Raw genomic sequence first — 21989 nt, 5'->3', positions numbered from 1 at the left:
GCAGCGTGATTTAAGTGATGAAGTGAAAACAATGTCCAGAAAGTCCAGTGTGTGTGTAAGAACTATATGTGTGGGTCAGTACTGTGTGGTGGTGTGATTGAGAGACCGTATCGCCTGCGGGAAGAAGCTCCTCCTCAGTCTCTCTGTGTTGGTCTTCAGGGAGTGGAATCGCTTTCCTGACCTCAGCAGAGAGAACAGTCTGTTGTTGGGATGGCTGAGGTCCTTCACCATCTTCCTGGCCTTGGTCCAGCACCGCCTGCTGTAGATTGAGTGCAGGTCAGGGAGCTCGGAGCGGATGGTGCGCTCAGCTGACCGCACAACCCTCTGTAGAGCTCGTCTGTCCTGCATGGTGCTGTTCCCGAACCAGGTTAAGATGTTTCCCGCCAGGATGCTCTCTATGGTGCACGAGTAAAAGTTCCTGAGCACCTTGGAGGGCAGTTGGAAGTCTCTCAAGCGTCTGAGGTGGTAGAGACGCTGTCGGGCCTTTTTCACCACGGTGTTGATGTGACAGGACCATGACAGGTCCTGCGTGATGTGAACTCCGAGGTATTTGAAGCTGTCCACTCTCTCCACTGGGCACTCGTTGATGACGGGGGTCTGGTAGTTCCTCTCCTGCTTAGTGCTGAAGTCCACTATCAGCTCCTTTGTCTTACTGACGTTTAGAAGGAGGTTGTTCCTCTGGCACCAGTTCTCCAGATTCCTAATCTCCTTCAGGTAGGCCGTCTCGTTGTTATCAGAGATCAGGCCCACCACGACGGTGTCGTCAGCAAACTTGATGATGGTGGTGGAGCTGGTAGTGGCCACACAGTCATATGTGTACAAAGAGTACAGCAGGGGGCTCAGAACACACCCCTGGGGGGCTCCAGTGCTGAGAGTGGTGGAGGCTGAGACATGTCCGCCCATCCTTACTGCCTGTGGTCTGCCAGTTAGGAAGTTGGAGATCCACTGACACATAGATGAGCTGAGTCCCAGATGCTCCAGCTTGGTGGTGAGTGTGGAGGGAATTATGGTGTTAAATGCAGAGCTGTAGTCTATGAAGAGCATTTTAACATAATTCCCCCTTCTAGTGTCCAAGTGAGTGAGTGATGTGTGGAGGAGATGAGAGATGGCATCGTCTGTGGAACGATTTGGACGGTAAGCGAACTGTAGTGGGTCCAGTGTGTCTGGTAGTGAAGAAATGATGAAGTCTCTGACCAGGCGTTCAAAGCACTTCATCACTACTGAGGTGAGGGCTACAGGGCGATAGTCATTGAGAGAAGCAGGGTGGGGTTTCTTCGGGACAGGAACAATGATGGACTCCTTGAAGCAAGTTACACTTGTGTTTGAATCCTGCAGCTGATCACACATTTGATTTCCATGTGTGACGACTGCAAGTGTCCAGAGTGAGGACAGACTGAGGGACCCACTGCTGCACATCATCTGTGAGGCTTTGCAGCCCTGATGATCCACCAGGACAAACTCAGCAGTGTGTGAGGAAGAGCCAGCAGCAGCTGACAGATGGAGAGAATAGACAGACTGTTCCCTGTTTGTGAAGGACTGCTAGTATAGAGCGTTATTACATTTATTGCTAATGCAGTCATATGGCACACTGACTTTTGAGGAAAGTTTAGATGCACTCATCATCAGAAAGGTTGCCGACCCCTGCTCTGGGGTGAACTGCAGCTCCATGGCCTGGAAGACTTGCTGTAATCGATGAAACCATGAATTCTGCTCTCTACCAGAAAGTCCTGAGGTAGAAAGTCTGACCATCATTCACAGAGTCACCTTAGAACGTGTCAGGAAAACTAAATGAAGGCTGTTTTCTGTCACAGTGGCCGGGTCACCCCGGAGTGTATTAGGAACACCTGGTGATGACGATCTGAAGGCTACACCCTGTCAGTAAATAGCCCATTGGTGTTGAGTCACATACTGGTTCACACACAGTCCACACACTACATCGGTGAAAGACTGGTGCAAAGACAGCTGCACTGCAAAAGAAGCATTATCGCTCCGAACACACCAAGCGAGAGCCAGACCCCTGCTCCTGACTGCTGCTCGGACTCGATAAGTTGTCCATCTGCTGCATCTGCGACCACGATGGCCATGTTAGCTGGACCTGGGAGTCCACTGTTTCTATGGCAACAGGAGAGGCGTTGAACCCCACACCTCCGGCTGATGATGTCAGCACTCAGCTCTGCTGAGAGGCGCTCCCTCGTCTCCACCTCCTACCCACGACCCACCACGTCTGTCAGCCCCACGTGGCAGCAAGCCGACTGCAGCGCCGTCAAGCTTCGCAGCAGAGCTCCACTCTGAGCCATCTTGGAACCTGGTGGAAAACCAGAGGCTGGCTTTGAACTGATTTGGTTGACTGATGCAATTTTGAGTTTAGAACAGGATGCTGCTCCGTAAGGCAAGGCAAGTTTATTTGTATAGCACAATTCAACAACAAGGTGATTCAAAGTGCTTTACAGAGACATTAGAAACAAAAACAAATAAAAAGCATGATTTAAAATTGATTAAAACAAGCAAATAAACTAACTAACTAATTAACAAACAAACAACAAACAACAGTATATAAAATCAAAACAGATAAAATCAGAACAGTAGATAAAATCAGTAGTTAAATGTAAGTTTTGAAATTTAAGCTTAAAGTGTGGATTTGGTGCTTTATTCAAATGCAGCTGAGAACAGGTGAGTCTTCAACCTGGATTTAAATAAACTGAGTGTTTCAGCTGATCTGAGGCTTTCTGGGAGTTTGTTCCAGATATAAGGAGCATAAAAGCTGAATGCAGCTTCTCCGTGTCTGGTTCTGACTCTGGGAACTGATAAAAGACCGGATCCAGATGACCTGAGGGATCTGGAAGGTTCATACTGGGTCAGGAGGTCATTGATGTATTTTGGTCCTAAACCATTCAGAGCTTTATAGACCAGCATCAGAACTTTAAAGTCTATCCTCTGACGGACAGGCAGCCAGTGTAAGGACCTCAGAGCTGGACTGATGTGGTCCACTTTTTTGGTCTTAGTGAGGACTCGAGCAGCAGAGTTCTGAATGAGCTGTAGTTGTCTGACTGATTTTTTAGGTAGACCTGTAAAGATGCTGTTACAGGAATCAAGCCTACTAAAGATGAATGCATGGACTAGTTTTTCCAGGTCCTGTTGAGACATCAGATCTTTTATCCTTGATATATTCTTGAGGTGATAGTAAGCTGACTTTGTTATTGTCTTAATGTGTTTTTCTAAGTTTAGGTCTGCATCCATCACTACACCCAAATTTCTCGCCTGGTCTGTGGTTTTTAGATGCATAGATTGAAGTTCTCTGGTGACCTGTAATCGTTTTTCTTTGGTGCCAAAGACTATTACTTCAGTTTTGTTTTTGTTTAGTTGGAGAAAATTGTGGCACAACCAGTCATTAATTTCCTCAATGCATTTACCAAGAGCCTGTACAGGGCCTCAGTCTCCTGGTGACATTGTGTCCTGATGTCCTCCTGCCAATCCAGCTGCCCCTGGGAGGGACTGTTTCCCTGGAGTGGAGCCTGAGGAGCCCACAGCAAAGAAACAGGATTAGAAACGGCATTTTTCAGGTTAATACCTGACAAGTTTCTCCTTTTCACCTTCAGTGAGACGCCAAAGTGCTTTGTTAACTGATCTGGATACTTTTTTAGTCTCAGCCTTACATTTCCAGTGCGCCGGTACAACGTCTGCAAGTTCTGAACACTCGAACAGTCTCTAGGTTTCATGATAGTTTCATTCAGACAGAATATGAACCATAGGATAGGATGTTCCACAGCAGCGTGCATGCTCACCCAAACTGTCCCAGCTCTCACACAGGCACTAAGACTGAAATCAAGTGTGGAGTTTTTGCCTACAGCTGAGAGTCCTATGATGAAAAATACACATTATTCTGGGTGTATGTTAGTCTTGAGTGTGTTAGAGCTCAGCCACCCTGGCACTGGATGATACTCTCTCCTGGCTCAGTCCCACACACCGTGCTGCTGAGTACTAACGATGAAGCTTCAGGTACCATCACCTCTCTGGGATCTGTGTTTCCTGACTCGGGTTTTTACCACAATCATTTGTAATGTAATGAATTCTTCAAATATTGGTTTCTTACAGACATCGTGGTGCCACTGGCTGCTCTGTTCGTCTATGCAGTGACCAGGGCCGATGGTTAGTCGGTGAACAGCCTTCGTGGGGTTGGCAGCACGTGAAACAATGTAAGTGAGAAACAGATGATACCTTGGACCTGATCCACGTCTTCCTCCGGGATCTGAGAGCTGCTCGTGTTATTCAGACTCCCCTGACCCTGGAAAGAGGAGGGAGGCGTTTAGCTGACACAGAGAAGCCAGGGGGCGCTCACACAGTGGGGGGGGGGGGGGGGTCATGACAGGCTGTGGACGTCAACTGACGTCAACATGGCTGTGACATGAACCGTGCTTTCACAGCACCATCACATCTCATACTTGTATTTGACTCGGTGCAGTCCTAACGGCAGGGCTGTGGGGGACAGTACACCTGCACAGCCCTGGAGCAGTGAAGGAGGAGGAGCTCCTGGAGGAGCGTTTGGTTTTTCTCCACTAAGTCTCGTTTTTGTAGCTGCAGGAATCTGTGCATCTATTTTGCTTACAGGCCAGCTTAAAACAACCCATCCAAGCTAGACCGGCACTAATGCACCGCTCCGGTGCCGACAGCGAGCGTGAGCTCGGCCGAGGACCACTGAGTCCAGAGCGTACGACACAGGAAACGACAAAATACAAGTGTTTGAAAATACAATTTATTAGCAAATTTACATGTCACTATATTCACGAGTACAAAGCAGTGACAATGTTTCTCTCTTCTTTGTTGAACTCATAGCTCAGATTTCATGAATTCATTTCAAAGGTGAAGCGAAGTTTGTACGTTAACAGGGAGATGTTCGTGATGATGTCATGACTTTGGCTCATATCCCAAATGAAAGAAATGAAGGAAACCAAACGAAGGCTTCTTTGCAGCCATCAACTCACACAGCCCGTTACACACAGGGGGCGTGTCAGGAGCTCCCGTTAACCTGGTGTGGACTAATAATCTGATATTAAAGTCAACGCTGCAGATTAATGGGGACAAAGCTCACCAGGACAGCCATGAGGTGTGATGATAGATTTAAAGGTGGGGGAGGTTTATATATGAAGTCTCGACAAGTTCACAGAAACTTTCATCAGTCAAAAGAAGAAAGCAGCTGGGTTAGCAAGTTAGCCTCTGCTGCTAAAGACAGCAGCTGTGCCTTTGTACACTTAATGTGTCTGGATTCAGTCAGTCTGATGTCCATACAGGTGCTCAGCTCAGCAGCAGCTATGATGGTTCTTGGTTGATTGCTGGATCTGAAACTGACCTGCTTATCAGACGTGGCCGTGTTTTTATGAGCACAGAAACCTTTTTAGTTCTTTCATCAGTGTAGAGGCACCAGGATGATGAGCGCAGCCACTGCCAGCATCCTGTGTCTGAGTGTCAGCATGATGCAGACAGCCAACACCACAGGCAGCATGTTAACGCTAAGCTAAGAGCCCAGAGTGATGCTACAGCAGAGTGTGTGCTGACCCCAGACCAGCAGCCAGAGCCTTCATCAGGTAACAACGTGACGAGCAGTCAGCCTCCGTTTCTACCTGAGACGATCAAGTGCTCAGACCTAAACACTAAGACAAACATCACATGTGTCGTCACTGGGATTTGTGTTGGTGTGTGGGACACTGAAACACCTCCAGCATGACAAACATTTGACCAGACAGCGTGCAATGAATCTGCATGATGTGACGTCTCTGATGTGCTGCTCAGAGACGGTGCAGCCTCTCACAGCAGAGGCAGCGAGAACATACAGGAGGTCTCAGTGATGGAGTTAATCACTCAGTCTGTGCCCGTCCCCAGCTGACGCTCATGTTGCTTTGGTGCTTTTTGCAGAACATTTGTGTTAAACTGATTAGACTTCATGTAAATACACACACACAGGAAGCAGGTTACAAAAGACAGAGGTGCAGCAAACTAACGGCAACAAGTGCACCACACACCAACAGTTGTGACATCATTTCTGATGTACGGGCCGTCTGCAAGGAGCTCATAAAGGACTAGAGGTGATGATGATGATGATGATGATGTGTCTGCCATGTGCCAGCTGATTCATGCTGCTCACAGTTCAGGAGTTACAAGCTCATTCACAGTGTTCATGGTCTGATTGGATACTTCCATGGAAACGCCTGTGTGTGTCTGTGTGTGTGTGTGTGTGTGTGTGTGTCCCCGTCTGTCTGTCTGTCTGTCTGTCTGTGTGTCCCCGTCTGTCTGTCTGTGCGCCTGTGTGTGTGTATGTGTCTGTCTCCGTCTGTGTGTGTGTGTGTGTCTGTCTGTCTGTGTGTGTGTCTGTCTGTGTCTGTCTGTGTGTGTGTGTGTCTGTGTCTGTCTGTCTGTCTGTCTGTCTGTGTGTGTCTGTGTGTGTGTGTCTGTGTGTGTGTGTGTCTGTGTGTGTGTGTCTGTGTGTGTGTCTGTCTGTCTGTCTGTGTGTGTGTGTGTGTGTGTGTGTGTCTGTGTCTGTCTGTGTGTGTGTGTGTCTGTCTGTGTCTGTCTGTGTGTGTGTGTGTGTCTGTCTGTGTCTGTCTGTCTGTCTGTGTGTGTCTGTGTGTGTCTGTGTGTGTGTGTGTCTGTGTGTCTGTCTGTCTGTGTGTGTCTGTGTGTGTGTGTGTCTGTGTCTGTCTGTCTGTGTCTGTCTGTCTGTGTGTGTCTGTGTGTGTCTGTCTGTCTGTCTGTGTGTGTCTGTGTGTGTCTGTGTGTGTGTGTGTCTGTGTCTGTCTGTCTGTGTCTGTCTGTCTGTCTGTCTGTGTGTGTGTCTGTCTGTCTGTCTGTCTGTCTGTGTCTGTCTGTCTGTCTGTCTGTGTCTGTGTCTGTCTGTCTGTGTCTGTCTGTCTGTCTGTCTGTGTCTGTGTCTGTCTGTCTGTGTCTGTCTGTCTGTCTGTCTGTCTGTCTGTGTGTGTCTGTGTGTGTGTGTGTCTGTGTCTGTCTGTCTGTGTCTGTCTGTCTGTGTGTGTCTGTGTGTGTCTGTCTGTCTGTCTGTGTGTGTCTGTGTGTGTCTGTGTGTGTGTGTGTCTGTGTCTGTCTGTCTGTGTGTGTCTGTGTGTGTCTGTGTGTGTCTCTGTGTGCGCTGCTGTTCCATACTCATCCTTACACACTCACATACTGCATCCTGTCCCTCATCAACAACAGTGTGTGTCCTTTGTGTGCTGCAGAGGACTGTGTGGGTGACGTGACAGCAGCTCATGTGATAATATTCATGCAGTCCTGTTTCATGAAGTTAAGGCTGAGGAAGGTTAGTAGTGTATAAGCCTGCCTCTGGAGGAGAAGCTGTGGTGCAGCGGGCTGTGGAGAGTTCGTCTTTGGGTTCAGTGCTGGATCTTCTGATGCCTCTTGAGGTTGCTGGGGTGGGAGAAGCGCCGGTTGCAGACGGAGCAGCTGAAAGGTCTCTCCCCGGTGTGCACGTTGTGGTGGATATCCAGCTGGCTCTGGCATACGAAGCTTTTGCCACACAGCAGGCAGGTGTAGGGTTTCTCCCTGGTGTGCCTGGCCATGTGCTTCTGCAGGTCCGACTCCATGAAGAAGCGTTTGGTGCAGATGGTGCAGCCGTACGGACGCTCCATTGTGACGGCCTGGTAGAAGGACAGAGGGAGGGCTTTGTGTTGGACCGCAGGGTGGTGTAAAGTCAGGAGGTGCGTGTCACTGGAGGAGTTGATGCTGGAGGTTCCTGGAGGGTCATTGTGAGGAAGCACAGACCCATCTCCGGCTGAGCACAGACCCGAGGACCGAGTCGCGTCCTTGTGTCCGTCTCGTCCTCTGGTTGTCTGGACTGCATCTGACGAGTCACCCCCCTCCCCTGCGGTCTCCTTGTCCGATGCCCCTCCCCTATCAATGACGATCACTTCTGGCAGCGGGCACTTGGAGGGCTCCAACGCCGCCTGGTTATCTTTGCTGTTGTCCTCACAGGAAGCTGTACCCAGCCCGGTGTCAGCACCTTTACTCGAAGGCCGACGGTCCCCTGCTCCGGTCTGCTGCGGCTGGGAACTGTGAAAAGTGTCGCCGCCCTCAATCTCAGCCGTCCCACCGTCAACAAAGCCGACGACGCTGGATCCACTGACCTCTTTTCCTCTTAGGTGTCTGGATGTCTGGCCGTCGCTGACGCCGAGTGACGTAGCAGTGGTGGAGGCAGCATCTCGTCTCGGCAGCTTGTGGTCAACAGACCCAGCGTCCACTGCTCCCTCCACCTTGACGATCAGCAGCTCGCCCTCCCCCTCAGGCTCTGCTGACTGAGAGGACACACCCACTTTGAGAACAACACTGTTCTTCACATCATCAAACTATTTCAAATGTAATCATTACAACACACGTCCAAATAAATAGTTACATAGTAACGTGTTACATAACTGTTTCCATGCAGAGCAAAGCTGCAGCCTGTCTGCATGAATCCAGCTGATACTTCCACGTACCCACCGTGATGTTTTGGTTTCTGGTTTTAAAGGCCCATTTTCACAGGCAGACAGGTAACTAGACTGTGCACATTTTAAATATTAGGACTGTTTGTATTAGTTTGCAGTGAATGACGACAGTCTGAAGCCCACAGGCATCAACAAATACTGCGTTTCCTCCCTGAGACGTTGTGCTGCTTCTCTACTGTGCCGTCATCCTCCAGATAATTATGGACCCAACATTAGATTTCTTCTTCACGCTCAACAACGACAAGAACACTTTTCACTTTAAATGAGGGACGCACCACATGACAGCAGCAGCTAGCTTGAGGGCTATCGTATCACGGAGGACGCTAACAGCAAAGCTGTGGACAGCAACTGAGCGTAGCTGCAAACACAAACCCTCACATATTTTGCCAGTGAAGAAATTTGGCTTGGAAAACAGAGACAAGTGAGCATTTACAGGCTTTTGCTAAATGCAGACACATTAGCTCCTGTTGCTGTAGCTGTTCTTGCTACCACCTCTGAATGAAAACGCACCGGAAGAAAGACAAAGCCAATAATGTTTGTCACTGTTGTCTGTGGACGTTACGACGTCAGACATGCTAAGAAACATCACATCGTGAGGGGAAAGTGTTCACAGGCAGTGGGACAGAAGTGTGAGTACACTCTGTTAGAGAGTGCATTGAAGCACACACACCATGAAAGAACTAAAGCACATGTGACTGTGGTCACAGACACTCACACTCTATTATAGAAATGTCTACATCTGTTCTATTGTGTTCCCTGCAAGCCCAGGGAGTCCTCATAGCTCCTCCCACGACTGGAAAAACAGAGAGCGATGGAAGGAGGAGGGTGGGGGGAAGTTAGTGAATCAGGAAGTGTAGAGGAATAATAAGCAGGAAGTGAGGTCAGCTACAAGAGGATGAAGAGTGGAAATACACTTGGTCCAGATGACCTTTGCAGGTATGAAGGTGTCTGTGAGAGGCTGTTGAAGCATGGAGAAGAACTGTACTGGTACAGATCTGCCAGAACGAGGCTGATGTTCAGAGCTGCAGTAACTACAGAGGGACGATGAGCCACAGCAGGCAGACGTGGGACAGAGCTGTTGAAGCAAGGTTACAGAGATCAGTGAGCAGAAGATGTTTGCTTTGAGGGTGATGATGGAGAAGAACAGAGAAGGTCAGCTTCACTGTGTCTTTGAGGATGAGAGAAAGCAGATGACAGGCTGCTGAGAGAGGAACTGTGGTGCTGCATGAAGGTCAGCAGTGTCAGAGCAGTGTGTGAGGTGGTGCAGGACACGTACGAGGAGACGGTGGTGAGGTGTGTGGGTTACATCAGGCATCTGCTCTGAGCCTGTCCGTGTTACACCTTCATGGATCGTATGTTTTAAACGGGGGTAGAGTAACAAAGGGAGGTCTGCCGGGGCCACTGTGGTCACTCGCAGTCACAGATCCAGCCATGACCATTTAAAAACAACTTAAAACTATACAAACTTTGTGTGACAGTCTGTAAGTGTGAACAGTTTGGACTGGTGTGTAAACGGACGTGTGTGGGTGAGGATTTACCTCGGCTTTGGTGGTGGTCACAACCTCCTGATCAGGATCCTGGTCCAGACTGACGAGCTGGATCTTCTGCACAGACTGATGAGCTCCTGGCCCTCGGTTCAGAAACCTGGTCCTGCCCTGCAGAGAGGGGCCTGATGGGATACCAGAAGAATGATTAGAGGCTCGTGAGTCTGATCATTCAAAATAAAGACTCATATAAACAATCAGGTGTTTAATGTCGTGCCAAACACATGTGCACGTTATGTATTAAAAAGCTGCATGTCCACAGAGTCAGAGGCTCGCCGCTCCGAGTCAGCCCTCCTTACACCGACGGCTGACGCAGTAGATCATCGTAACAGCTAAGCTGGATTTGAGTGTTTGGACAAACAGACTTCATCACAGGTGAACAGGTACAAATCACCACCTACTGACCAATCAGATCTCCAGAAAACAGCCACTCCTGGGAGATCCCTGAGACGTGTGTGCCGACAGTCTAACGCAGGGGTCCCCAATCCCAGTCCCTGAGGGCCGGTGTCCTGCAGGTTTTTAGATGTGTCCTTGATCCATCACAGCTGATTTAAATGTATAAATGACCTGCTCAACATGTCTTGACTTTCTTCAGAGGCCTGGTAATGAGCCAATCATGTGATTCAGGTGTGTTGACCCAGGGTGAGATGTAAAACCTGCAGGACACCGGCCCTCGAGGCCTGGGATTGGGGACCCTGCTCTAACGTCTGATATCAATTCTTAAAGGAAACTTTGTTTTCTCTTGGCTGCAAACTATTTTACAGCACGTAGTTGTAACCTGTGTGTTGTGTTTATCACTGACAGTCAAACCATCAACCAGCACTGAGGCTACAGTAGCTCCGCCCCACTCTACTGAGTGCTTTAACTGGACCAACCAATCAGCTGCTAGTACAATAACCAGTGTGACTGGTCACATGTTGTCCACACCGTGGATGAGGGAAGCCAGGGTCGTGGGTTTGTTGGGCCCTGCCCTGCTTTGTTACTGCGCAGCCGCCAGTACGTTCTCCTCCAGTGGCAGCCAACGAATCAGAGACAGGAGTGAAATCGCTGACTCAGGCACCGAGGTCAGCGGTGTGTTTACTATGGACTACACGATAATCAGCCCACAGAAACAGTGGAACTGCAAACATATCCCTCGGGTGTGAGTACGCCTGGATATAATAAGCCCGTGGCGTTGACACTCGAGTCCACCAAGCTACAGAGGAGGACGCTCCAAACACAGGACAGGCCCGCGGCCGTGGTCAAACACGAAAATCACCGAGTGCCCAGTGGACTGTGTCACGCTGAGTCACGGCACACTGCCCTCCCACCGCGTCCTGATCGTGTCTGCCAGCCTGTCCTATGACGGTAATGCTTCACCACCCGGTGCCGGTGCTACATACCCGCCTGCGAGTCCCTGCTCTGCCGGCTGAAGAGGCGAACCCCGGGAAAGCGGCTGCTGATGGAGCCCTCTGCCCCCCTCACCCTCTCCGCTCGGTACCGGGCGATCTGCAGCTCCAGCAGCTTGATTTTCCTCCTCAGGAACTCGTTCTCCTTCTGGCTCCGGGACATCTCCAGGTGAACCACCGCGTATCCATCGTCCACAACTTTACAGATTTCCGCCACGGCCGCGTTAGCCAGCACCTCCATGATGGAGGCGATCTGAGAGTGGAAGTCCACGGCGGCAGACATCTTCAGACCTTCGGCCCTCTCACAGAAGGCGGAGCCTGTGCGTTGTTACTGCTGCTATCTGACATGCATAACCCGGGACCACCACCTGCACCTCGGCTCACAGGACGGACGCTCTGCGGAAGCTTTAACGTCGACGAAGCTTTTCCAGAAGGAACCCCGGCGATCAGCACACAGCGCCCCTGCGGTCAGGGGCGGTACTGCCTGTGAGCGCTCACCACAGCCAGAGCTGAGAGGACTCCCCCCACGCTGCAGTCACGGGCTGCTTTCATGATTTGTGTGTAACAGTGAACAGCTGTAAAGGGACAGAATGAAAAGATGAAATCCTTGGTTATGACATCAAACTACACACTCAAAAAAGTCAACTAAGGCAGTTGTTTGATTAATTCAATAGACATTTGTCTATTTAACATGAACATATTGAGTTTAGGTTTTTAAATCATTATCAGTTGTTGGTTTAACATAAAATAACAAAAAGTTTAATGAACTAGATTTGCATTCTTCAGTTCAATTAAATGTAATTATTTTAAATCAACAACTCTAAAACCGATGCCTAGTGCGCATGCTCAAACTTCCCAAAAGTGAAGAGGCGGGAACGCGGAGAAGTTATATGTGTTCAGTGGACTGCCATTTCCCTCTGCGGAATCTTCCACAATACAGGTAAGTAATAAATAACTCAAAATATCTTAGTCAAACGAAGTTGTTTTGTCCATTAATTGTTTAACAATGTTTTTAATTCCAAATGTGTAAGTTGTCATTAGACAGCGGGAGTGGAGCAAATACAGTGAAAATCTGGTATTAGACGGTGCCAATCGGTACCGTCTAATACCTGATTTATAATCCGCTCTGGGTATATTTATACTATTATTAGCATTTCCACTTCATTGTTTTTCTTTTTTTTTTTTTTTTTACCCGTTTTTGCAGTTAGTCTTATAGTGTTTTTAGCGGTTATTGATATGTTTAATTCAATATTTAACACGTTTGTAATTTACTTTCAAAGTAAATGAAGTTAGCTAAAGCTAGTATGGTTGTCTCATTGAACTTCTACCTAGCTCTGTTAGCATTCACTTTGGTTTTAAATGACGGTTATTGCAAGACATGGTCTTTGTTCACTTTTTTTATTATCATTTGCATTTTTTCTTTCTTTCTTTCTTTCTCTCTCCTTTTATTTTAAGCATTCGGCCTCTCACAGTAATGCAAGTTAAACTAGCATGCGCGATTTGCTAAATATTAGCTGTGTCCAAATTCAGGGGCTGCATCCTTCGAATTGACTTGATGCTAGTACATGGGAAAAAGAGCATAAACACGAGGTCAGAGGAAAAGGCAATGGCGGATAGTTATGAAAATTGCCTGTCGGACCTTTACCGCAACTACCAGCATCTTTATTGCATAGTGTGAAACACTGCTATTACATTTGGCAACAGATTGGATATTTATCTGTGAATTTTATATTGCAAGAGGTATTTATATGTATTTGTATTTTTTTTTATACATTTGCAACAAAGTAAAAAAAAATCCACTGTGGAATTTTTATAAAATAATTTTTTCTGTTTTCTTTACCATAGTAACACCACAAAGAAAGCTGACCCCTTTTTCTGATTGTTTGTGCCTCCTCTTTAATACATGGTAAGCCTTTTACCATCATATATTTTTTATGATAGTTTTATGATTTAATCAAAGTGAAAAAAAGGTGCCAATAAAACTATCCTTAAAACTGCTTTTCTTTTTTTCTTTCAGTGACTTGTATGTGGCAGTGCAAGCGTTGTTCCATCAGGGAGAGTAGTAGGTACAATTATTGAAACACTGTACAGGGCTCGCAAAATGGCTAGCCCGACGTCCCAGGGCTAGCGATTTTTCCAGTCGGGCTACCAAAATCTATCTCTGCCCTGCCCGTCGGGCTGTCATAAGAAGGAAAAATATATGTCAATGCTTCTGCATTCTTTCGGAAATGTAGCTGGGTAATTATGTCATTGGCATCGGTGAGCCACTGTCAATATGTGACATATTGAAATCGCGTTTGAATTTGCGCTTGTTTTTTGCTTTCACTTTGCAATCGTGCGAACTGTGTATAGAGAGCGACAGCACTGATCTGTGAGTGATGATAATTTGTGCACCAATTCCTCTGACATCGTCTTATCAATCGTTAGCTTACTATGCAAACATGACAAGTGAAATCTCCCGCAGCTTAAACATGTGAGAGGTTGATCGCGCAGACAATCGCTGAGTGTTATGTGAGTGCGTGTGTGTAAAAGCAGCAGGATATTAATTGTAGTTCTGCTGAGCCAAATAAGACAGGTCAGGGTGAAGAAGTGACAGCCAAAGAAAAGCTTACCACAAAACGGAAAAGTTATGACAAATCAGACTATAAGGCAAAAAGAAAGTGCAGCTTTATGGTTTCATGGACAAAAGAATTTCTGTGGCTGCAACATGACGAGCTATATAACCGGGGCTGCACATAAGTGGTCCGCAAGTGCGTATTTGCTGTCAAAATAAAAAACGCGCACAAGATAAGAAGTTGCAACGCGTGTTTGCATACATAAGATTTTCTGGAGGAGGACATATTTGTTTAGAACTCTTAAATATGTCGAAGAAGCTCCTTTAAGCAATTACTTTGGTTTTCCTCCACCTCCAAAGAAATGTCAGAAGGAGTCCGAACCACAAAAGAAGCGCGTATTCTCGCAAAAGTGATTGCAGGAGGTGAGCTGGCTTCAAACAAATGATGAACGCACAGATGTGGTGCAGAATGTGCCGTGAAAATCCCACTCTAGGACAAAAACAGCCTTTTATATGGATGCAAACGCGCGCTGCAACTTCTTATCTGGTGCGCGTCTTTTATTTTGACAGCGAATGCGCACATGCGGACCACTTATGTGCACCCGTGTAAATAACATAATGTTCTGCCAGGTGTGTTGTTGGTTTTCCCTCGATTTCTGAGTCGACAAGCGCCTTTGTTACTGGGACCAGTCATTTTAAGAAAGGCCCCCATTAGAAATGGATTATTGCTCAGTCTGCAATATCTTTCCCAGAACAAACACCAATTGCAAATAATATACTAAAAATAAACCTGAAAAATCTGTTTAGAACAGCATACTGTGTTGCAAAGAGTGAACTACCACTGGTGCAATTTAGCAGTCTTTGCAAACTTCAAAAAGCAAATGGCCTAGATCTTGGTTCCACTTGCCTCTTACTTGTGACTTTAGTGGAAATTTCAAATTCAGTATCTGACACAGACTGATTCATGTCCTACACAGACAGCACTGATGTCTGCATGGTCTTCTAAAAGCAGCTTTAGTCAGCTTAGATGTGAAGTGAGTGAAATATACAGTTGCGTTTTTAATCAATGTATTTGTTCTCTATTGCAGATTGACAAGGAGTTTCTGCGAATCACCACAAAGCCTCTGCTATCTACTTTCTTTGCCGAGCTTGACCAATACACGCCACGCTTAATGGAAATCTTTCTGACCAAAGGAGGGACACGTGGAAAGAAAATAAGAGGTCTCATGCTTGCCATCTCCAAGGTTTGTATTAGGATTGAGTAGACTTTGTCATAGGCAGCAAAAATAACTTTTATTTGGAGATGAAGTTGTCAATTTTGTTTCGGCTTAACAAGTGGTACATGCCAGGTTCTAACCTAAAGAATAATTATGCAAGTTAACTGATTACCCTAGCTTTAAGAAAAACAGACTGGTTTTGGCTCATATTATCTCCTCCTCCTCTCCAGCATGACAACATCCATACCAGACGAGCATGCATCTTGAAGTCTTTGTGCATCCACCTAAACGAAGACTATGAGAAGTTAATAAAGGAGTACTTGGTGAGCCATTGTGACAGCATGTTGTCTGTAACATTCTCATACAAATTGTGACGTTGCCTCAAATGCAAATCATTAAAATTAAAATTTTGAGATTAGCAACAAGACATCTGGTATTGGGGAAAGGATGTCTTGAATACCAAACAGTATTAAGCGTTGCAATAAAGAATTTCTGGAATTTGGTATTGGAAGGAAAGAAATTTATGCCTACTTAAACTTGATACACAAACATACAATGCATTTAACATGCATCAAGACTATATTGCTTTTGAATCTGTACTTGGATTAAAACAAGTCCTGTTGTTTTTTTCATTGTTATGGTCATCAGTATTTGTAAATAGAAATGTCTATGAACTTTGAGCTGTTTAGTACTAACACTTCTATACCTGTTTTATTTTAGCAGCTGAGTTAGCCTTTTCTCGAGTCCTGTCCCCCTAAGTTACTCTTGCTACGTCCGACAAACAAATGGTTTCCTCTGCGCACCAATGGGTACCCGAATGTGCGAGCAGACATGCTTCATAATGTTCGGTACATTTACCTGGGAATGGGGCCATACACACTGTTTAATCCATTCACGTTGTTTTTGACTTTGTGAATGGAAAGAACACAACTCCTCCAGACACAATCTCTCGGCGTATCGGTGGGCACACCGCTTCTCCATCTTGCTTGAGGTTAATGTTTGTCAGACACAGTAACGGTTGCTATAATGTGTAATTGGACAATGGCCCTTTCGGGGGAGGGGCCGGTGAGAGGTCAATTATGCCACCTCTTTTGACATGAGAGGTGTATTTTATAATTTATGTATTGGAGTAATTACTAACAACTACTTTAGTGGTGTAATTTTCTGTTTATTACTTTGACTACTTGGATTTTATGAACAGCATAGAAACAGTTGTTTAAACAATCTCTTAAATTTTACTTTGTTGTCTTATACTTTTTCATGTAGGATACGGACAGCGAGGCAAAAAGCTGCATGGAGCAAACTGTGATGGGGGTGTACGTCATCCAGAAGGAGGGTGCTGAACCTGAAGATGACCCAGAGGACGTTGGTGTCGTGATTGAGGGTGTGGAGGCTAACACTGATTTGGGTAACATTGCACAAGCATGTGCTCTGTTGTTTGGACTTGTATACTGTTTGAACCTGAGCTACCCACCAGAACTTAAATGCACCTTTGAAGTCCTCCAGAAGATACTTTTAAATCTTGATGGACAAAAGCTGTCTTCAAAGGTACAGTTTCTGAAAAACAAGCTTATGGGGTGAGAGCACTTGAAAATGCCTGATAGGTCTTGAATGGTTCATTGGTGCAATGGTGATTTCCAATATATAATGTTAATATTTGAGTTGTTTATATTTTTTTTCTTTCATTTAAAACATTTTTTTTTAAGTTTTTGGATTCTCTCTGTTGGGCAATTCACCTTTTATACAGCACTGCAGATGATTTTTGTTTGTCCTTATATAGATGGCTCAAAATGGATCAGAAGTACTGACAGAAGTACTATGTTGTGTTTATGTGTCAAGGTCCTGTAAAGTTTAAGACCACTGCCACCTGTTAAGTTCACTGTATTATTGTGTCCATTTTGCTTGCTAGCATGTTTTAAAACACAGCAAAACTATATTGCTAGCTGTGGAGGACTGCAACCAAAATTAAAAAAATAAATACAGAAATATAAAAATTGGTCAAACTAATAATTATTTCAATGAGATACACCAAACAAATATAGATTTTCATCACCTATGGAATTTTTTGTTGTTGTTGTATTGCCCCCAAAATATTTCTAATTATTTTATTTTATTTTTCCAAATTCACACAATTCGATTTTGTCACATGTTTTAACTTGCCAAGTGGGAGATGTATTTTTATCTTTTAGTTTAATTTTTTAAAATGCAGTCGATATATTGAGCAAATTTTGCATCTGTTTTTAGTTGTGGAAGCTTTGGTTCCAACATATTACCTATGTAAATAAGTATTCTAACATTTTACCTTTTGAAGTATATGCTTGCAGGTGTACAAAAATGCAATTTAGTGGACAATTATATTGTCCACTAAATCCAGTTAATAAAGATAATGTTATCATAATCTGATTGTGACTTTTTTTGTAAAGTAGTGGGTTTCTAAATGTGTAACAAATGTAAACAAATCTAATTGAAATAATTTGGTTGAAATGAGTGAAATCATTGCCTTGATTAACAAAGTAGTTGTTGAAACAACAAGATTTAATTCTGTTTTCCTAAACTTTTTAAATTGTGTAGAATGAATTAAAACAAATTTCACTCTACATACTTAAATAAATCACTTCAAATCAATGTAAGTATAGTATGTTGATCCAACGTAATCTGATTACATTAAACCACCAAATGCTAAATGTGTTGGTTTGACATGATCGAAAAGGGTTTATTGTACTTGGTTAAATTGTGTGCAAAAAGGGTGCCATGATTAAATTGTGTTCATCCAACAACAGATTTTTTTGAGTGAGAAACCTGTGAAAATGAGGAGAAGCACAGAGCTGTGGGTGGACAGTCGCCCAGACAGCAGCACTGCCGTGGGGTGTATCTTCCATTACTGCTTCTTTTCTACACCGGCACACAGTCACACAGACATGGACCAGTGTTACAGTTCTGTCCACATCTGTACTGCCTCACACACAGCGTTTATTGTCCCAGTTTCATGTCAGATTAGGGAAAAGGATCAGCAATGGGCTCTTTGAGCTCTGCAGCCGGACGACGATACAAGACCACGGGTCAGTTTGCAGCTCAGACATCAGAGCGCAAACTCTAACGAAAGGAGCAAGAAAGGAAAGGACAATGGTTTCAGAAAATCCAGCAAACACAGAGAAATGAGACGCACGGGAGGGAGCAGCACAGTTTTCATTCAGGGCCCTGTGACCACTGTGCGAAGGACAGGCGTCACTGAAGTGACCCAAAACCACAAGAAGACAAAGAGGCAGCCAGATCCAGAGATGGGCAGTAACGCGTTACTGTAATCTCATTACTTTTTTCAAGTAACTTGGCCAACACTGGCCAGATCTCAGTGAGCTGCTGCAAACGGAGCTCTGCAGCCATGGACGCTTGTCAGCAGCTGAGATTTAGTGTTGCTGGTTTTGAACATGCTGGATCATCCCCATACCAGCTGATGGCGCTAATGCGCCGTTTTGCTGTTTACCAACCTCCAATGAAACTTTAAAAACCCAAGAAGTGCAGCCCCCCCACCCTCCCCGCCAGGAGACACTACGGGAGTTTAAAGTAACGCCTAAATCTCGCGATGTTTGCCTCCAGTTGCTCTTTGGGGGGGATTACAGGCGAGTTGCACAAGGTCAGTCGAGCCGGTGTAGAGGCGACCAGGTCGGCGTGTCCAGGCTTTGCGTTGTCCGCCAAATCATCTCCAATGGCCAGAGGAAGCCGCAGCCGTCCCTCGGCTCCAGCCAGGTGAGACTGTCACAGTACCTGTGTGTTAATATCTCAGCGCTGCTGCTGCATTAGTGCAAACGCAGCGCTGATCCCGCCGTACACGTGACTTTCACGGTGACGTGCGCCTGAAACACTGCTGACATTTTTCTGCGTCACAAAAGGTGAGTGAAGCAGCTTCAGCTAACAGCTCTGAGCTTGGACAATTATACAAATATTAAAAACATAATTTGATCATCTCTGAACTAAAATGTGTTTAATGCTAGCCTGAATTCAGCTGTTGAAATAAGAACAGCACAGTTTTCACCTGTCATATCTGATGTAATATTCAGTTCAACATGTACTGACACCTCTCCAAATGAAATAAAATGATCCAGTTATGAAGCTGAACTTTAGGCAGGAGCAAAGAAACCAAACACTAACATTTAGGAATGAGCGAAGTGACGTGTGACTTCTGGACTGAATGCATTCTGGGATGTTTGGCTGCACTGAGTCCACGCAGGCAACCGCCATCAATGCATCCTGGATAGGACGGGAGGAGCCGGAGCACATCTGGGAATTTGAATTGCAACAGAACTTGATCTGCGACGGATGACGTATCACAAATCCACACAGCATGCTAACCAACTCCAAACCTGCTAACTCTGATGTGAAGCCTACCCTCAGAAACTAACAGCAGCACAGAGAGCGTTCAGCAGCTGGAAGCTCTTGTCCTGCTAGCAGCAGTGTTGCATGACTGTTTTTCTCCTGTCTGTAGCCCAGCTCCATCCCACGCTCCAGCTCCTGTTCATGCACCTCCGGCCTCGCTGGCCCCAGCTCCTGCTCAGTCCCAGGGTCCAGGACTCATGGCCCAGATGGCTACCACAGCTGCAGGAGTAGCTGTTGGCTCAGCTGTGGGCCACGTGGTTGGCAGCGCCCTCACGGGAGCATTCGGTGGGGGCAGCAGCAGCAGTCCAGAACCAGCCAAAGCTACATACCAGGTAAGAGGTGGTTGGAAATGCCGCCCAGACAACGCCCAGCATGCCTCAGCTCTAATGTTGCAGCTGCTGTGGTTTGAAATGCCACGAGTGTGACATTTCTTTATGCTCTCATTCAGGAGCCCCCCCGGTCTGCTCCAGCCCAGCCAGGCCCCTGTCACTTTGAAGTCAAACAGTTTCTGGATTGTGCCACCAACCATACAGACCTCACTCTCTGTGAGGGCTTCAACGAGGCGCTCAAACAGTGCAAGTTCTCCCATGGTAAGTCTGGTAAAGGAGGCGTGGAGCCTCATACTGCAGCTCTACTCGGAGCACGCCAAGAAAACCTGCAACAACAGCCCACCGGCTTCATGTGATTGCCCTGAGTGTGCAGTCACGTGATCAGTGGGGGTGGGTAGTCAGTGGAAAACAAACATTCAGGACCTCTAATCGATCCTGGTTATTTTGGTTCCCTCATTAGGAGCAGTTCCCTTTAAAACAAAGTGCGCTGATGGTGTCAGGAGACGACTGATGTCTGCAGGGCGCTCACTCGTGTTTGTTTGTGATTGTGCAGGTGTGACATCGCTGGTGTGATGAACGGACCCCCACAATCATGGTGAAGATCACGTGACACCAACGGGAGCGCTGTCCTTCAGAGAGAGAGTGTGTGTGTGTGTGTGTGTGTGTGTTGACTGTACAACAGTGATGAACTCTTTAATAAATAGCTGCTGTTGACGTCACGTGTTGGTCTGTCCTACTTTGGGATGCTGCAGCGAAACAAATGTTCACTTCCTGCTTTGATTATTTTCAGTGTGGGAAACTGATGATGATGATGGTGGGTAAACACTGTGAACATTAAAGGTTTGTTTGCTGGATTGGTGCTGTAAGTCTGCTAGCAGCTGGATACTCACAGGTGTGTGTGCCACACACTGCACTAATGTAAACAGCACACAGATCTGAACATTACAGAAATGTTTTCACATGAAAGCTGCATTTTAAATTTCACCAGGTGTTTTTTAATAGTCCCGTTAAATTTGCAAAAAACCCACAAAATGAATCGAGCCTTTGTGAGATCTGCAAACAACAGCTGAGCGTCCCTGTATAGATGTTTGTTTGAAAGAAGCAGCCAGTAAGGTTGCACAGAGGTCTGTGTGTGTTAGCTCCCAGCATGAGCCACACAACACTGCTTTCAAAATAAGACTGACTGGAACTCCAGAAACACTGAATCTAACAGATCGTTATCGTTGCAGCTCTGCCCGACACACGTGCTGTGTGTCTGAATGATGTCCTGTGTGGCAGCAGAGCTGAGTCTCTTTGCTGCACTGCCTGTTCAGAGGTTGGTGCAGATCATCTATGATGGATACCAGTTTGTTCAGGGCCCTGCTCCCCACCACAGCTTCCAGTTTGCAGCACAGAGGCAGCCTTCATTCAGTTTGTTGGTATGAGCCGATCTCCCCGCAGTGACTGAAAAGCAAACACCTCATCACCTTCTTGTTGCAGCCTCTGTGTTGCTCGTCCCTCCTGTCGATATGGTCGTCCCAGGATACATATAGGTCATGTCATCCCCCCTGAAGCCCTCTTACTCTCATGCAGGAGTCTGTTCCTCCCAGCCACTGCAAACTCTTTGTTACCAAATTCCATCATCATTCAACTGCTGGAGCAAAAATGATAGCAAATAAGGATTTATGAAATCTTTCTGATAGCGCTAGTCCTCCGTTTAATTTATATAGCTCCAAGTTACAACAAAAGTTGTCTCAAGGCGCTTTATATCGTAAGGTAAAGAAAACCCCCAAAATCATGTGACCCCCTACGAGCAGCACTTTGGTGACAGCGGGAAGGAAAAACTCTCTTTTAACAGGAAGAAACCTCCAGCAGCACCAGGCTCAGGGAGGGGCGGGGCATCTGCTGCGACCGGTTGGGGGTTAATATATTTAAAATGCAAACGCTCCCTAATGACTGTGTGAAGGTCTGATCTGGAACATCCCTGAAAGCGATTTTTGTGATTCAGTCCACTTTTCTCTTTACAGCACAAACAGGAAACGAGCTCCTACGGAGCCCCGCAAGGTCCACTAGAGAAAGGAACTGAAGCTGTGTGAGATCCTGCAAGAGTGTTTTAAGTCCACGTGC

At 46.2% G+C, this 21989-nt stretch overlaps 3 protein-coding genes across 5 annotated transcripts; 2 read left to right on the top strand and 1 right to left on the bottom strand.

Moving 5' to 3' along the window:
- Nucleotides 1-765: 765 nt before the first annotated feature.
- On the bottom strand, nt 766-11951 carry LOC106675823 (uncharacterized). 3 transcript variants are annotated; one of them, XM_024802897.2, is made up of 6 exons: nt 11407-11951; nt 10019-10149; nt 8124-8291; nt 4216-4282; nt 3411-3512; nt 766-2305 (listed from the first exon to the last, which is right to left on the bottom strand). In XM_024802897.2, the coding sequence occupies exons 1-5, from the start codon at nt 11693-11695 to the stop codon at nt 3430-3432; spliced, it is 738 nt and encodes a 245-aa protein (XP_024658665.1). In that variant the 5' UTR covers nt 11696-11951; the 3' UTR covers nt 766-2305; nt 3411-3429. The 3 variants fall into 3 exon arrangements, with proteins under 3 accessions (XP_024658665.1, XP_076740615.1, XP_014266675.1); XM_076884500.1 differs by lacking the exon at nt 766-2305 and having other exon boundaries at nt 2384-3512; XM_014411189.3 differs by lacking the exons at nt 766-2305; nt 3411-3512; nt 4216-4282 and having other exon boundaries at nt 4733-8291; nt 11407-11949.
- Nucleotides 11952-12283: 332 nt separating this feature from the next.
- On the top strand, nt 12284-17581 carry LOC143418887 (uncharacterized). The gene is made up of 4 exons (XM_076884503.1): nt 12284-12352; nt 15055-15210; nt 15414-15506; nt 16450-17581. The coding sequence occupies exons 2-4, from the start codon at nt 15139-15141 to the stop codon at nt 16762-16764; spliced, it is 480 nt and encodes a 159-aa protein (XP_076740618.1). The 5' UTR covers nt 12284-12352; nt 15055-15138; the 3' UTR covers nt 16765-17581.
- A 1167-nt stretch (nt 17582-18748) lies between these two features.
- Nucleotides 18749-20597, top strand: chchd10 (coiled-coil-helix-coiled-coil-helix domain containing 10). Its single transcript, XM_004572352.4, has 4 exons — nt 18749-18927; nt 19664-19886; nt 20003-20144; nt 20437-20597. The coding sequence occupies exons 1-4, from the start codon at nt 18764-18766 to the stop codon at nt 20454-20456; spliced, it is 549 nt and encodes a 182-aa protein (XP_004572409.1). The 5' UTR covers nt 18749-18763; the 3' UTR covers nt 20457-20597.
- Nucleotides 20598-21989: the final 1392 nt, after the last annotated feature.

This window comes from Maylandia zebra, linkage group LG6 (assembly GCF_041146795.1).
Source record: "Maylandia zebra isolate NMK-2024a linkage group LG6, Mzebra_GT3a, whole genome shotgun sequence".
Lineage (NCBI taxonomy): Eukaryota > Metazoa > Chordata > Actinopteri > Cichliformes > Cichlidae > Maylandia > Maylandia zebra.
This window is presented reverse-complemented; position numbering and strand designations above follow the sequence as displayed.

Excerpts from the sequence above, each read along its gene's own strand:
- LOC106675823 (XM_014411189.3), bottom strand. The coding sequence starts at position 11,695 with ATGTCTGCCGCCGTGGACTTCCACTCTCAGATCGCCTCCATCATGGAG. Across the intron at positions 10,150-11,406 it reads GAGCAGGGACTCGCAGGCGG|GCCCCTCTCTGCAGGGCAGG; the intron begins GTATGTAGCACC and ends GTATCCCATCAG. Across the intron at positions 8,292-10,018 it reads TGACCACCACCAAAGCCGAG|TCAGCAGAGCCTGAGGGGGA; the intron begins GTAAATCCTCAC and ends GTGTCCTCTCAG.
- LOC143418887 (XM_076884503.1), top strand. The coding sequence starts at position 15,139 with ATGGAAATCTTTCTGACCAAAGGAGGGACACGTGGAAAGAAAATAAGA. Across the intron at positions 15,211-15,413 it reads TCATGCTTGCCATCTCCAAG|CATGACAACATCCATACCAG; the intron begins GTTTGTATTAGG and ends CCTCCTCTCCAG. Across the intron at positions 15,507-16,449 it reads AGTTAATAAAGGAGTACTTG|GATACGGACAGCGAGGCAAA; the intron begins GTGAGCCATTGT and ends TTTTTCATGTAG.
- chchd10 (XM_004572352.4), top strand. The coding sequence starts at position 18,764 with ATGTTTGCCTCCAGTTGCTCTTTGGGGGGGATTACAGGCGAGTTGCAC. Across the intron at positions 18,928-19,663 it reads CGTCCCTCGGCTCCAGCCAG|CCCAGCTCCATCCCACGCTC; the intron begins GTGAGACTGTCA and ends TCCTGTCTGTAG. Across the intron at positions 19,887-20,002 it reads CAGCCAAAGCTACATACCAG|GAGCCCCCCCGGTCTGCTCC; the intron begins GTAAGAGGTGGT and ends GCTCTCATTCAG.